The 15,143-nt window shown below is 45.8% G+C and overlaps 2 protein-coding genes across 3 annotated transcripts in view; both read left to right on the plus strand.

The window, feature by feature from the left end:
- Positions 1–15,118, plus strand: part of LOC124044145 (collagen alpha-2(IV) chain-like) — a 128,441-nt gene extending 113,323 nt beyond the window's left edge. For both annotated transcript variants that reach the window (XM_046363631.1, XM_046363632.1), the window contains 19 exons: positions 1–222; positions 5,073–5,234; positions 5,332–5,502; positions 6,218–6,361; positions 6,490–6,615; positions 6,755–6,936; positions 7,081–7,144; positions 7,362–7,436; positions 10,285–10,392; positions 10,501–10,608; positions 10,692–10,889; positions 10,997–11,113; positions 11,254–11,415; positions 11,774–11,872; positions 12,006–12,152; positions 12,303–12,419; positions 12,828–13,019; positions 13,246–13,532; positions 13,773–15,118. In XM_046363631.1, the coding sequence (XP_046219587.1) occupies positions 1–222; positions 5,073–5,234; positions 5,332–5,502; positions 6,218–6,361; positions 6,490–6,615; positions 6,755–6,936; positions 7,081–7,144; positions 7,362–7,436; positions 10,285–10,392; positions 10,501–10,608; positions 10,692–10,889; positions 10,997–11,113; positions 11,254–11,415; positions 11,774–11,872; positions 12,006–12,152; positions 12,303–12,419; positions 12,828–13,019; positions 13,246–13,532; positions 13,773–14,027 (2,936 nt within the window). In that variant the 3' untranslated portion in view covers positions 14,028–15,118. The remainder of the gene's footprint in view (positions 223–5,072; positions 5,235–5,331; positions 5,503–6,217; positions 6,362–6,489; positions 6,616–6,754; positions 6,937–7,080; positions 7,145–7,361; positions 7,437–10,284; positions 10,393–10,500; positions 10,609–10,691; positions 10,890–10,996; positions 11,114–11,253; positions 11,416–11,773; positions 11,873–12,005; positions 12,153–12,302; positions 12,420–12,827; positions 13,020–13,245; positions 13,533–13,772) is intronic.
- The window catches only part of LOC124044151 (cystathionine beta-synthase-like), an 882,911-nt gene that overhangs the window by 332,641 nt on the left and 535,127 nt on the right, over positions 1–15,143 (plus strand). The window lies entirely within an intron of this gene.

Raw genomic sequence — 15,143 nt, forward strand, 5'->3', positions numbered from 1 at the left:
GTTTTAGGGGCCTCCATGGAGACTTGGGTCAGCCCGGCTCAAAGGGTAATTCTGGAAACCAAGGTCTACCAGGTCAACCGGGTCGGAACGGGGAGCCAGGAGAGAAGGGACCTCACGGGGAGATCTGGGGAGCGTCGACCGGACAACGTGGAGAAGTGGGTCTTCCTGGAGAGCAGGGACCTAAAGGGCTCAGCGGAGAGCCTGGAAACGAGGGTTACCCAGGTGGGTACTAATACCATAACAAACCTGCAAGATGAAAAACTACAATTTCTCCACATTTTCAAACGTGCATTTGGAAAGTATTCAGACCCCTTCCCTTTTTCCACATTTTGTTACTTTACAGCGTTACTCTAAAATTGATTAAATTATGTTTTTTGCCTCATCAGTCTACACGTAATACTGTACCCCTTGACAAAGCAAAAACGGGTTTTTAGAAAAAAAAATTGCAAATGTATTACAAATAAAAACAGAAATACATTGTTTACATAAGTATTCAGACCCTTAGCTAAGAGACTCGAAATTTGAGCTCAGGTGCATCCTGTTTCCATTGATCATCCTTGATATGTTTCTACAACTTGATTGGAGTCCAACTGTGGTAAATTTTATTGATTGGACATGATTTATATAAGGGCCCACAGTTGACAGTGCAAAAACCAAGCCATGAAGTGGAAGGAATTGTCAGTAGAGCTCCAAGACTGGATTGTGTCGAGTCACAGATCTGGGGAAAGGTAGCAAAAAATGTATTGAAGATCCCAAGAACACAGTGGCCTCCAACATTCTTAAATGGAAGAAGTTTGTAACCACTAAGACTCTTCCTAGAGCTGGCCGCCCAGCCAAACTGAGCAATCAGGGGAGAAGGGCCTTGGTCAGGGAGGTGACCAAGAACCCGATGGTCACTCTGAAAGAGCTCCAGAGTTCCTCTGCGGAGATGGGAGAACCTTCCAGAAGGACAACCATCTCTGCAGCATTCCACCAAACAGGCCTTCATGGTAGAGTGGCCAGACGGAAGCCATTCCTCAGTAAAAGGCACATGACAGCCCGCTTGGAGTTTGCCAAAAGACACCTAAAGGACTCTCAGACTATGAGAAACAAGATTCTCTGGTTGATGAAACAAAGAATGAACTCTTTGGCCTGAATGCCAGGCATTACGTCTGGAGGAAACCTGGCACCATCCCTACTGTGAAGGATTCTTCGGGTCGGCAGGTAGCCTAGTGGTTAGAGCATTGGCCCAGTAACCGAAAGGTTGCTGGAACGAATCCCCGAGCTGAGAAGGTAAAAATCTGTCGTTCTGCCCCTGAACAAGGCAGTTAACCCACTGTTCCCCTGTAGGCCGTCATTGTAAATAAGAATTTGTTCTTAACTGACTTGCCAAGTTAAATAAAGGTTCAATTTAAAAAATGCTGGTGGCAGCATCATGCTGTGGGGAAGTTTTTCAGCAGCAGGGACTTTGAGACTAGTCAGGACCTCAGACTGGGGCTCAGGTTTACCTTCCAACGGGACAACGACCCTAAACACACAGCCAAGACAACGCAGGAGTGGCTTCGGGACAAGTTTCTGACTGTTCTTGAGTGGCCCAGCCAGAGCTCAGACTTGAACCCGATCTAACATCTCTGGAGAAACCTGAAAATAGCTGTGCAGCGATACTCCCCATCCAACCTGACAGAGCTTGAGAGGATCTGCAGAAAAGAATGGGAGAAACTCCCCAAATACAGGTGTGCCAAGCTTGTAGTGTCATACCCAAGAAGACTCGAGGCTGTAAAGTATTAAGTATTGAGTAAATGGTCATGAATACTTATTTAAATATTATACTATGAATGGCACTGGAGGGGGTGGCTGCCGTTTTACGGGCTCCTAACCAACTGTGCTATTTTGTTAGGGTTTTTTGCATTCGTTTTTTTACTTATTTTGTACATAATGTTGCTGCTACCTTCTCTTATGACCGGAAACAACTTCTGGACATCAGAACAGCGATTACTCACTTCAAACTGGACAAAGATTTTTTATTTAATGAGTCCTACGCAAAGGATATACTGCTTTCTCGGGAACGGGCCCAAATCCCCGTCATTTGTGTGAATAAAAAACAGAGGTCGGGGCTGCATTCTGAGAATTTGTAGGCGAGTGAGTAAACCTCCACTACTATCCGTTCTATTGGCCAACGTGCAATCATTGGAAAACAAATTGGATGATATACGATCAAGACTATCCTACCAACGGGACATTAAAAATTGTAATATCTTATGTTTCATCGAGTTGTGGCTGAACGACGAGACAGATAATATTGAGCTGGCGGGATTTTCTATGTATCGGCAGGACAGAGAAGCTATGTTTGGTAAGAGAAGGGGAGGGGTGTGTGTCTATTTGTGAATAACAGCTGGTGCGCAATGTCTAATATTAAAGAAGTCTTGAGGCACAGTAACTTATGATAAGCTGTAGAACACACTATCTACTAAGACAGTTGTCATCTATATTCTTCGTAGCCATCTATTTACCACCACAAACCAATGCTGGCACTAAGACCACACTCAACCAACTGTATAAGGTCATAAGCAAACAGGAAAATGCTCATTTATAAGTGGTGTTCCTAGTTGCCAGGGACTTTAATGCAGACAAACTTAAATCCATTTTACCTAATTTCTACCAGCATGTCTAGATCACCTTTACTCCACACAAAGAGACACATACAAAGCTCTTCCTCGCAATCTATTTGGCAAATGTCCTCCTGATTCCTGCTTACAAGCAAAAACTAAAGCAGGAAGTACCAGTGACTCGCTCAATACGGAAGTGGTCAGATGACATGGATGCTACGCTACAGGACTGTTTTGCTAGCATAGACTGGAATATGTTCCGGGATTCATCCAATGGCATTGAGGAGTATACCACCTCAGTCACCGGCTTCATCAATAAGTGCATCGATGACGTCATCCCCACAGTGACCGTACATACATATCCCAACCAGAAGCCATGGATTACAGGAAACATCCGCATTGAGGTAAAGGCTGGAGCTGCCTCTTTCAAGGAGCGGGACACTAATCCATACTCTTATAAGAAATCTTGCTACACCCTCAGACGAACCATCAAACAGACAAAGCGTCAATACAGGATTAAGATTGAATTCTACTAGCTTCCGAGTGGCGTGGTGGTCTAAGGCACTGCATCGCAGTGCTAGCTGTGCTACTAGAGATCCTAGAGTCCAGGCTCTTTCGCAGCCGGCTGTGACCGGGAGACCCATGGGGCGGCGCACAATTGGCCCAGCGTCACCCGGGTTAGGGGAGGGTTTGACCAGCAGGGATGTTATTTTCCCATCGCGCTCTAGCGACTCCTGTGGCAGGCCATGCACGCTGACACGGTCGCCAGGTGTACAGTGTTTCCTCCGACACATTGGTGCGGCTGGCTTCTGGGTTACTCGAGCGTTGTGTCAAGAAGCAGTGCGGCTTGGCTGGGTTGTGTTTCGAAGGATGCACAGCTCTCGACCTTCACCTCTCCCGAGTCCATACGGGAGTTGCAGCGATGAGACAAGACTGTAACTACTGTACCAATTGGATGCCACAAAATAAAAAAATATGTGGGTACAAAAGTATTACTTTTTTTAAAATATATTGAATCCTACTACATCATCTCTGACGCTCGTTGGATGTGGCAGGGCTTGAAAACTATTACGGACTACAAAGGGAAACCCAGCCGCGAGCTGCCCAGTGAAATGAGCCTACCAGACAAACTAAATTCCTTTTATGCTTGCTTCGAGGCAAGCAACACTGACGACTATGTGATAACACTCTCGGCAGCCGATGTGAGCAAGACCATTAAACAGGTCAACATTCACGAAGCCGCGGGGCCAGACGGATTACCAGGAAGTGTACTCAAAGCATGTGTGGACCAACTGGAAAGTGTCTTCACTGACATTTTCAACCTCTCTCCTAGATGTTTCAAGCAGACCACCATAGTCCCTGTGCCCAAGGATGCGAAGGTAACCTGCCTAAATGATTTACCCCCCCGTAGCACTCACATCGGTAGCCATGAAGTGCTTTGAAAGGCTGGTCATGGCTCACATCAACAGCATCCTCCCGGATACCCTAAACCCACTCAAATTTGCATACCACCCCAACAGATCCACAGATGATGCAATCTCAATCACACGCCACACTGCCCTTTCCCACCTGGACAAAAGGAACACCTATGTGAGAATGCTGTTCATTGACTACAGTTACCCACAAAGCTCATAACTATGCTAAAGACTTTGAGACTAAACACCTCCCTCTGCAACTGGATCCTGGACTTCCTGATGGGCCTCTCCCAGGTGGTAAGGGTAGGCAACAACACGTCTGCCACGCTGATCCTCAACACCGGGGCCCCTCATGGGAGTGTGCTTAGTCCCCTGCTGTCCCCCTGTTCACCCACGACTGCGTGGACAAACACGACTCCAACACCATCATTAAGTTTGCTGATGACACAACAGTGGTAGGCCTGGTCAACTACAACGATGAGACAGCCTATAGGAGAGGTCAGAGGACTGGCAGTGTGGTGCCAGGACAACAACCTCTCCCTCAACGTGAGCAAGACAAAGGAGCTGATCGTGGACTACAGGAACAGGCCCTCATTAACATTAACAGGGCTGTAGTGGAGAAGGTTGAGAGTTTAAAGTTCCTTGGTCCAAACACAGCATGCCAAAACAATGAAATAGAAAACATAGAAAAAGAACATAGAATGCCCACCCAAATCACACCCTGACCAAACCAAAATAGAGACATAAAAAGCTCTCTAAGGTCAGGGCGTGACATAAGGGCTTGTAGTAAGTAAGCATTTCACCTGTTGTATTCGGCACATATGACAAATAATGTTTCATTTGATACTTCTGATTTTGATTTTTAATACATTTGCAAAAAAATCTAAAAACCTGTTTTTATTTTGTCATTATGGGATATTGTTTGTGTAGATTGATGAAGGGGGATACTATTTAATCCATTTTGGAATAAGGCTGTAATGTTTTAAAATGTGGAAAAGGTCAAGGGGTCTGAATACTTTCCGAATGCACTGTATAGTTATTGTAATGGCCTCTCTCTGCCCTTCTCTCTTAGGGATGGGTGGCATGCCTGGTATGATTGGGTTCAAGGGCGACGTAGGTCCTTCAGGTCTGCAAGGGGAGCAAGGAGGACCGGGAGCTGCTGGGAAGTATGGCTGGCCAGGTGTACCCGGAACGGCTGGTGTCCCTGGACAAACAGGAAGCACCGGACAACCAGGTCAGAAACATGACTGATTAACTTCTCTTTTTTAAACTTTTTTTCTGTTTGCTTTGAAGAGATAGAACCTAATACACTGTGTATGTGTCACTTCCAGGTTTGAGCGGAAACAGGGGTGATCAGGGGGACCCTGGCACACCAGGGCCCATAGGACTAAAGGGGACACTGGGCGAGTTTGGTAGTCAGGGCGCTGAGGGAAACACCGGAGACCAGGGTGACCCCGGAGTGCCAGGACCTACAGGACACTCTGGCCTGCCAGGGTTCAAGGGTAAGTTATTATACACAGTGGAGTCATGTTCTGTGCAATGTTCTACTTATAGAGTTAGTGGTCATATATGGTCATACTCTCACAGTCCACATGTCATTTTCTGATGAATAGTTGATATGATGATGCGATATCACACTAGAGTTTTGCAGTGAGGAATGAAATACACTGAGTATACAAACATTAGGAACACCTGCTCTTTCCATGAAATAGACTGACCAGGTGAACACAGGTAGAAACTATGATCCCATATTAATGTCATATTGATTCACTTAAATTAGTGCAGATGAAGGGGAGGAGACAGGTTAAAGAAGGATTTTTAAACATTGAGACACTTGAGACATGGATTGTGTATGTGTACCATTCACAACATTTCTGAACGGGTTATGGTAGTAGGTGCCAGGGGCACCGGTTTGAGTGTGTCAAGAACTGCAACGCTGCTGGGTTTTTCACTCTCAACAGTTTCCAATGTGTATCAAGAATGATCCACCACCCAAAGGACATCCAGCCAACTTGACACAACTGTGGGAAGCATTGGAGTCAACATGGGCCAGTATTGTAGAGTCTCCCGATAAATGTAGGCTTTTCTGAGGTCCAAAGGGGGTGTAACTCAATATTAGGAAGGTGTTCTTAATGTTTGGTATATGCAGTGTATATCATAACGAGATGCTGATGTGAGGACTATCCTCCTGACCTGAGATGTCACTTCCTGTTCCAGGTATCAAAGGGTCTCGTGGCATGTCAGGGTTTGGAGGAATGCCTGGTGTGTCGGGCCTGAAGGGCTTCTCTGGACAGAAAGGAGAGACTGGCAATCCCGGCGAATTTGGACAGAAAGGAAACATGGGCGACTATGGTTCAAAGGGTGAGACGGAACTGCCATTAGAATTGTGTGTGTTTCTGTGCTCTTCTTCTCTCTTTCCCTGTCCCTCACTTTCTCTTTCGATCCTTTTATCTGATTTGACACTCACTCTCACCCCCGCTGTCTCCTAGGTGACCGTGGTCTGAGGGGTCCAACTGGCGAGAAACCCCACATCCCTCGTCAGATCATCAAAGACATGAAGGGGACAAAGGGAGAAGATGGAACCACAGGACAGATTGGATTCACTGGACCCAGAGGTGAGTAGGGATATTCAGGCTTCATGCCCTCCCTATCCCCCCTCTCTTCTTTATTCACATTCTGTCCTCCTCATCCTCCTTTTCATTTCACTAGTCTCATTCTGATCCCCTCTTCACCTTCCCTCTCTCTCTTCCACAGGTCCTAAAGGTTTTCCCGGTGTTCCGGGAATGGAGGGCTACCACGGTGTTCCCGGAGACCCCAGCGATGAGAAGGGTTTCCAAGGCAACCCAGGCGCGCAGGGACTTCCGGGGCCAAAAGGAATGCCTGGTCTGACAGGATCAAACGGAATCAGCGGCTTTCCCGGGATGTCTGGTCACAGGGTGAGACCATGTTGTCTGGTTCCCATTGTGTCTCTGCTGCAGCCTGCACCTGTAGTTTTCATGCTAAACATGTTCAACGACCAGGTTAGAACAGACGGATATCTCTGTCCGATCTAATGCTGTGTCTCTGTGTGTGTTTTTCAGGGGGATAAAGGTAACCCCGGTGCCTACGGATCCTCAGGAGATCCAGGAGTGAAGGGTGTCAAAGGTATGATGCCCCCTGTCCGTCCCAAAATTCATGGACAGTACCGTAGATGCCAGTAGTCCTCCAAACTCCACTTTCCAGCAGTTTTAACTCAGTTAAATCTTGTCTTTGTTAAGCACTTGGACTCGAAGCTAAAGTCCCAGGCCTATTTAAGTTCCACAGAAGAAAGAATGAGTAGTAAAAGATACTTGCTGAAATACGTCATTGTTTTCTTTTCCAGGTGAGGTGGGTGCCGTAATCGACATGCCCGGATCCACAGGACTGAGGGGGGAGGATGGTTTCCCTGGGGTTCCAGGTGAGTCACTCATTCAGACTGGCTTCCTTCATTTGCACTAGGAACTACAGATGTTGTACCTTAATTTCATCACTCTGTTGTCGTAGGAAATTCACTTTTTTAATTTACATAAATTCACTGAAAACCAGTAGTTCACTTTCTTTCACTAGATATCACACCTAAACTATAGCTGTAGAGAAAACTAATTTCCTGTTAGACATAATCACTTTTTTATATACAGTACCAGTCAAAAGTTTGGACACACCTATTCATTCAAGGGTTTTTCTTTATTTTTACTATTTTCTACATTGTAGAATAACAGTGAAGACATCAAACTCTGAAATAACACATGCAATCATGTAGTAACCAGAAAAGTGTACAACAAATCAAAATATATTTCATATTTGAGATTCTGCAAAGTAGCCACCCTTTGCCTTGATGACAGCTTTGCACACTCTTGGCATTCTCTCAACCAGCTTCATGAGGTAGTCAGCTAGAATGCATTTCAATGAACTTTTCAATTAAAGTTCATTTGTGGAATTTCTTTCCTTCTTAATGCGTTTGAGCCGATCAGTTGTGTTGTGACCTGGTAGGGGGGTATATAGAAGATAGCCTTATTTGGTAAAAGACCAAGTCCATATTATGGCAAAAACAGCTCAAATAAAGATATAAGAATGAGTGTAAGAATGAGAACGGCATAGGCAAGATGCAGTAGATGGTATCAAGTACAGTATATTCATATGAGATGAGTAATGTAGGGTATGTTAACATTACATTTACATTACATTTAAGTCATTTAGCAGACGCTCTTATCCAGAGCGACTTACAAATTATATTAAGTGGCATTGTTTAAAGTGGCTAGTGATACATTTTTTTTACATTAAAAGTGGCTAGTGATACATTCCAATATTAAAGTGGCTGGAGTTGAGTCAGTATGTTGGCAGCAGCCACTCAATGTTACTGGTGGCTGTTTAACAGTCTGATGGCCTTGAGAGAGAAGCTGTTTTTCAGTCTTTCGTTCCCTGCTTTGATGCACCTGTACTGACCTCTCCTTCTGGATAATAGCGGGGTGAACAGGCAGTGGCTCGGGTGGTTTTTGTCCTTGATGATCTTTATGGCCTTCCTGGGTGGTGTAGGTGTCCTGGAAGGCAGGTAGTTTGCCTTTGATGAGTTGTGCAGACCTCACTACCCTCTTGAGAGCGTTACGGTTGTGGGCGGAGCAGTTGCCGTACCAGGCGGTGATACAGCCCAACAAGATGCTCTCGATTGTGCATATGTAAAAGTTTGTGAGTGCTTTTGGTGACAAGCCAAATTTCTTCAGCCTCCTGAGGTTGAAGAGGCGCTGCTGCGCCTTCTTTACCACGCTGTCTGTGTGGGTGGACCAATTCAGTTACTACCCTCTCCACTACTGTCCCGTCGATTTGGATAGGGGGGTGCTCCCTCTGCTGTCCACGATCATCTCCTTTGTTTTTTTGACATTGAGTGTGAGGTTATTTTCCTGACACCACTGTCCGAGGGCCCAATCATCCTCCCTGTAGACCGTCTCGTCGTTGTTGGTAATCAAGCCTACCACTGTAGTGTCGTCTGCAATCTTGATGATTGAGTTGGAGGTGTGCATGGCCATGCAGTCGTGGGTGAACAGGGAGTACAGGAGAGGGCTCAGAACGCACCCTTGTGGGTCCCCAGTGTTGAGGATCAGCGGGGTGGAGATGTTGTTACCTACCCTCACCACCTGGGGGCGGCCCGTCAGGAAGTCCAGTACCCAGTTGCACAGGGCAGGGTCGAGACCCAGGGTCTCGAGCTTGATGACGAGTTTGGAGGGCACTATGGTGTTAAATGCTGAGCTGTAGTCGATGAACAGCATTCTCACATAGGTATTCCTCTTGTCCAGATGGGTTAGGACAGTGTGCAGTGTGGTTGCGATTGCGTCGTCTGTGGACCTATTGGGGCGGTACGCAAATTGGAGTGGGTCTAGGGTGTCAGGTAGGGTGGAGGTGATATGGTCCTTGACTAGTCTCTCAAAGCACTTCATGATGACAGAAGTGAGTGCTACGGGGCAGTAGTCGTTTGTTTAGCTCAGTTACCTTAGCTTTTTTGGGATCAGGAACAATGGTGGCCCTCTTGAAGCATGTGGGAACAGTTCCTCCCGACTATATGTAATAAAACCTAAGATTACCTGGGGTAACAATGTAAGAAATAACACTTTAAAAAAACAAAATACTGCATAGTTTCCTAGGAAAGCGAATGGAGGCGGCCATCTCTGTCCGGGCCGGCTTCAACCCAATTGAGTTGGTTTAGGATGAGTTGGACCACAGAGTGGAGGAAAAGCAGCCAACAAGTGCTCAGCATATGTGGGAACTCAAGACTGATGGAAAAGCATTCTAGGTGAAGCTGGATGAGAGAATTCCAAGAGTGTGCAATGCTGTCATCAAGGCAAAGGGTGGCTACTTTGAAGAATCTAAAATCTATTTTGATTTGTTTAACACGTTTTTGGTTACTACATGATTCCATATGTGTTATTTCATAGTTTTGATGTCTTCACTATTATTCTAAAATGTAGAAAACAGTCAAAATAAAGTTAAACCCTTGTATGAGTAGGTGTGTCCAAACGTTTGACTGACACTGTATATATAATCTAATCATCCTGCTTCAGGATTATTTTACACCTGCTACAAAACTGGTCAAATTAAGATCCTACATCTGCATGGACTGGTGAGAGCAAATACCTGGTAGGCCTCCACCATATTGCTTTTACCTATGCTATGTTATCAGATCAGTGCAGATTAAGAAAATTAGTCAATTTAAGATGGTCTCTGAGAAGTGTTACCATGGTAACAGTGTTCCTGATGCCCTCTGTCTCTCCGTACAGGTCAGAAGGGCTACATTGGGAATCTGGGAGACAGGGGAGGTGGAGGTTTCCATGGTATTGAGGGCATGAAGGGCGTGCCAGGTGAACCTGGCACAGGAGGACCTGTAGGTAAGAGACTTGACTTCTTGCCCTGTTGCTCACATTATTAGAATGAGTGTCATTCATTGCCTGTGTCTGACTGTTACCTGTCTGACTCTATGTGGTTGTTGTCTCCAGGATCTGATGGTCAACAAGGGTTTCCAGGCAGCCAGGGTACGAAGGGATGGCCTGGGGTCCCCGGAGAATCAGGCACACATGGACAACCAGGCTTCCCCGGACAGAGAGGTACACACACACACACACACACGGGTGTGCACATACACAAAACCTTTGCCTTAACACTGTGTTTGATCTGCTCCTCTCTGCAGGTTTCCCGGGACTAAAGGGTATATTCGGACTGGATGGGCTGAAGGGTCAGAAGGGAATCCCTGGACTTCCAGGTCAGGATAACTTTGGAACCCCAGGTGACCCCGGTGCTAAGGGAGCGAGGGGAGAGACAGGTATACCCAACTCCGAGGTCGGGACACCCGGATCGCTGGGTTTGAAGGGAGTTCAAGGACAACCAGGTTAGTCACTGCTCCTAAAGAAACATTGCATTCTTTTGTTACAAAGTTTGGAGGACATTTTGTGTTTTATAGTGTCTAAGACCTCCCTCTTCTCTTCTTGTCCTCAGGTGACCAGGGCCAGGTGGGACCCCCAGGGTTTCAGGGGCCCCAAGGGCCACAGGGCACCTCAGACAGACCCGGCCCGTCAGGAGAACCTGGCTTCCCTGGACCCAAAGGACTGCCAGGTGGAGAAGAAAATTACGGAGTGGAATGTGTCGATTTAGAGTAGATTAACGGACCAAGTTTTTATCCTCTGGGATGTGTAGTGTGTGAAGTGTTTTGTGTGTGTATTTGGTGTGCTAATAATGGTTGTTTTGTTTTGCAGGTTTCCCTGGGCCCCGTGGTTTACCTGGTGAGCCCTCTCAATATGGAGAGAAGGGTTTAACTGGCCAGTATGGTGTCACTGGATTCCCTGGTCTGAAAGGAAAGCAGGGGGATCAGGGACCATCAGGATACCAAGGACAGAGCGGAGTGTCTGGGAAGAAAGGTGCGGATCATATACTCTTAGAACAAAAGGTGCTATCTAGAACCTAAAAGGGTTCTTTGGCTGTCCCCGTAGGATAACAAAACATCATTCTGGATTCTGTTTTGGAATTCCTACATGTTGTAATTCCTACATGGAACCAAAAAGGGTTACCTATGGGGAAATCTGAAGAATCCTTTTGGAACCCTTTTTCATAAGAATGTAGGATTATAGTATAGATTATAGTATAGAGGAGAAATTCCAAAATACAATCCAGAATTATGTTTTGTTATATGTTTCACTTTTGACAGACAGGGAATATTGAGCTGTTTAACCTTTCACTGAAACAGTAAAAGTAACAGCCATGGCTTTTGTTGCAAAGGTGTGAAGGGAGGTCAGGGGATGATGGGATTTCCTGGTAGGTCTGGTTTCCAAGGAGACCGAGGTCCTTCCGGCCCAAAAGGAAGTACTGGACTCACAGGTAAGGATGTCATCTCACTCTGTTTGATATCACTCTGCACATCACTATAATTCACCTGAAAATCACCTACATTATCATGAAAGGTGCCTGTTTCTCACGTACAAACTGTGTGTGGCCTGGTCTGGTCCTGCAGGTTATCCAGGATTCCCAGGTAACCAGGGCCCAGCCCCACTACCCACCAGGATGCCAGGAGAGAGGGGTGCTCCAGGTCCTCAGGGTATCCAAGGACCGGAAGGGGTACAAGGGGAGAGCGGCCCTAAAGGACCCCCTGGAGATCCAGGTAGGAGAATGTGTTACAGTGTTGTGTTGTTGTCAATATAATAGACTGTTCTATATACAGTTTCTTCTGTGGGATTAGCAATCTTTTCTCTGACCTTTTTTTCCCCCATTTTCCTACTTCCTTACCCCTATTCCCCATCTCCCCCTCCAGGCTACTTTGGGCCCCAGGGGCAGAAGGGGATGCCAGGGGTGGGTGGCAGACCAGGTACCCCTGGGTACCGTGGGAATGTTGGAGGGAGGGGCCATCTTGGTCTGCAGGGCATGGAAGGTAGGTACAGTATGGCAGGTGTGCCAGGGCAACGGGGTATATTAGAATTATAGCACTCAGGCCTGGATTAAGAGATGGAGATGGTTTCCCCCAAATGGTTTCGATCAAAGAGTGTTACTGGTCTGAATGAGCCATTAGTGTATTATGAGAGAAATGTAGTGATTATTAGTTCTGTAATTAGCTTACTGATAAAGAGATTTTAGGATGCTGATCTGAAACAAATTAAATCCAGTATTCCATTTGCTGTTTTTATGGTGGTGTGATTTATTAGACCCGGAAATGTTGTGTTTTTAATGTAAATACATTTTAACCACACAAATATTTAGAAAAGAAAACAAAAACATTGCACATGTTTTATATATTACGCACAGATCCATTTGAACCTCTCTCTCTCTCTCTGACCCCTAGGTCACCATGGTAACCCAGGAACTACAGGGTTGCATGGCATGCCGGGCCGCAGTGTGAGCGTGGGATACCTGCTGGTGAAGCACAGCCAATCAGAGCAGACCCCCATGTGCCCCGTGGGCATGTCGAAGCTGTGGGACGGCTACAGTCTGCTGTACTTCGAGGGCCAGGAGAAGGCCCACAACCAGGACCTAGGTGAGAAAGAGATAAGAAAAACTAAAAGACAGGAAATTCACATAAACACCACATGATTATTGGGTTATACTCATGTCTATTCAGATTGAATTGGATTGGCAGATAGAACAAGTAATGATGTCTCAAGTTTGCCTGTAGTGGCTGTAGCTCAGTGTCATCATTTTAAATGATTACATTTATTGGTCAATTGATTGATCGGTTGATTGAATTGATCTGTTGACCCCAGGTCTGGCGGGCTCCTGCCTCCCTCGTTTCAACACCATGCCCTTCCTGTACTGCAACCCCGGAGACGTCTGCTACTACGCCAGCCGCAACGACAAATCCTATTGGCTGTCCACCACCGCGCCCCTTCCCATGATGCCCGTGGAGGAAGGTGATATCAAACCCTACATCAGCCGCTGCTCTGTGTGCGAAGCTCCGTCCGTCGCCATCGCCGTGCACAGCCAGGATATTACCATCCCACAATGCCCTGCTGGCTGGCGCAGCTTGTGGATTGGCTACTCCTTCCTCATGGTGAGTCTCTTTGCTTCCTTTTCTACACAATCTGAAGTGCCCTCCTCTCCTAGTCTCCCATTCTTCATCTCTACTGATCTGAAAACGCAGGACAGGTGAAAGCCATATGATTGAAGCCTACTGGGAATTTGCTTTAATCTGTTCAGTTCTTTCACGTCAGGGAATATAAATGCCATAGGTAGGAAGTTGAATAAGACGTTCGTATCAGTGTTCATACAACCTCTTACCCCTCCCCCCCAGCACACGGCAGCAGGTGACGAGGGTGGAGGTCAGTCTCTGTCGTCTCCTGGTTCCTGTCTGGAGGACTTCCGTACCACGCCCTTCATCGAGTGTAACGGGGCCAAGGGCACCTGCCACTACTTCGCCAACAAACACAGCTTCTGGCTCACCTCCATTGAACAGTCCTTCCATGCAGAACCTGCCTCAGAGACCCTGAAAGCAGGCCAGCTCCTCTCACGCATCAGCCGTTGTCAGGTCTGCATGAAGAACCTGTGACCTGTTCACCCTCTTCGTTGACCCTGTGATGTAATTTCCTGTGACCCCCCTGCCAAACACAATTCAGGTAGTTATTGCCTTTGGTCTTAGGCACAGATCTAGGTTTATCTTACCCTCCCCAATTCTTAATGGAGAGCAAGTATGCTGTGTTAAGAAATAAATCCCTGACATAAAGTCAGCGATATGAAATATACATGTAAATGCTTTTTAATTGTTTGTCCTATTTGATATGGTGCTCTAACTTATTACCTCAGCTATAATTATACACCAAATATGTTTAACTGACCATACCAAGAACATACAGCTGAAACAACCAAAGATGCTCGTGTGTGTGTGTGTGTGGTGTGTATACACACCGCTTCAGTTATCAAATTGATTGGTGTGTACCGCTTCAGTTATTAAAAAAATGTTAAAGTTTGTTTTATTATTCAGGTATAAGTGCTAATGCCACTTCACTAATAGTGACCCTCAACCAATTGTAAATTAGGTTTGGTTGAGGTTTTCACTCTTAACATTCAGTATTATTCTGCTTTACATTGTGTTCGCACAACATAAGAGGCACTGTGCAAACCGTTGCCTCTGTTCGCTATATCAATATATTTTACAGCTCTTACCCGAACGTGACATTCAAATTGCTTTGATCACAAAATGCACTGATTTACTTTATATATTTATATCTGCTGAATGAACTTAATTCACTCAACTAAAAACGTCTTCTTTTACCCATGACATCACATTTTCCCAGTATACATTGTTCATAAGAAACAGTCAGCTCAGTCTCTGCTGGAATCAAGCCAGCACAGAAATGCAAACAACTCTGTCCAAAGTCTAAGCTACAAGGACTGGTTGAACAAAATCTGGTCAGCGATCCCTCCAGAGCATTTATTTGTTTATCACATTCTAGGAAGTCTGTTGAATTTGCCATTAAAATAACACCAGTTTTATATTGTACATTTCCAGTCACTTCAGATGAACGGCTTTATTTGGCCATTAGTTCAATGTAATTATGTTGAATACCATTAGGTGCTATGAATCCATAGAAATGTATTGTAATGGTGTCATAACTAAAATAAATGGTTTTGTTTGTTGAATTTGCATTGACATTCACACCTCAGC

This window comes from Oncorhynchus gorbuscha, linkage group LG09 (genome assembly GCF_021184085.1).
Source record: "Oncorhynchus gorbuscha isolate QuinsamMale2020 ecotype Even-year linkage group LG09, OgorEven_v1.0, whole genome shotgun sequence".
Classification (NCBI taxonomy): Eukaryota; Metazoa; Chordata; class Actinopteri; order Salmoniformes; family Salmonidae; genus Oncorhynchus; species Oncorhynchus gorbuscha.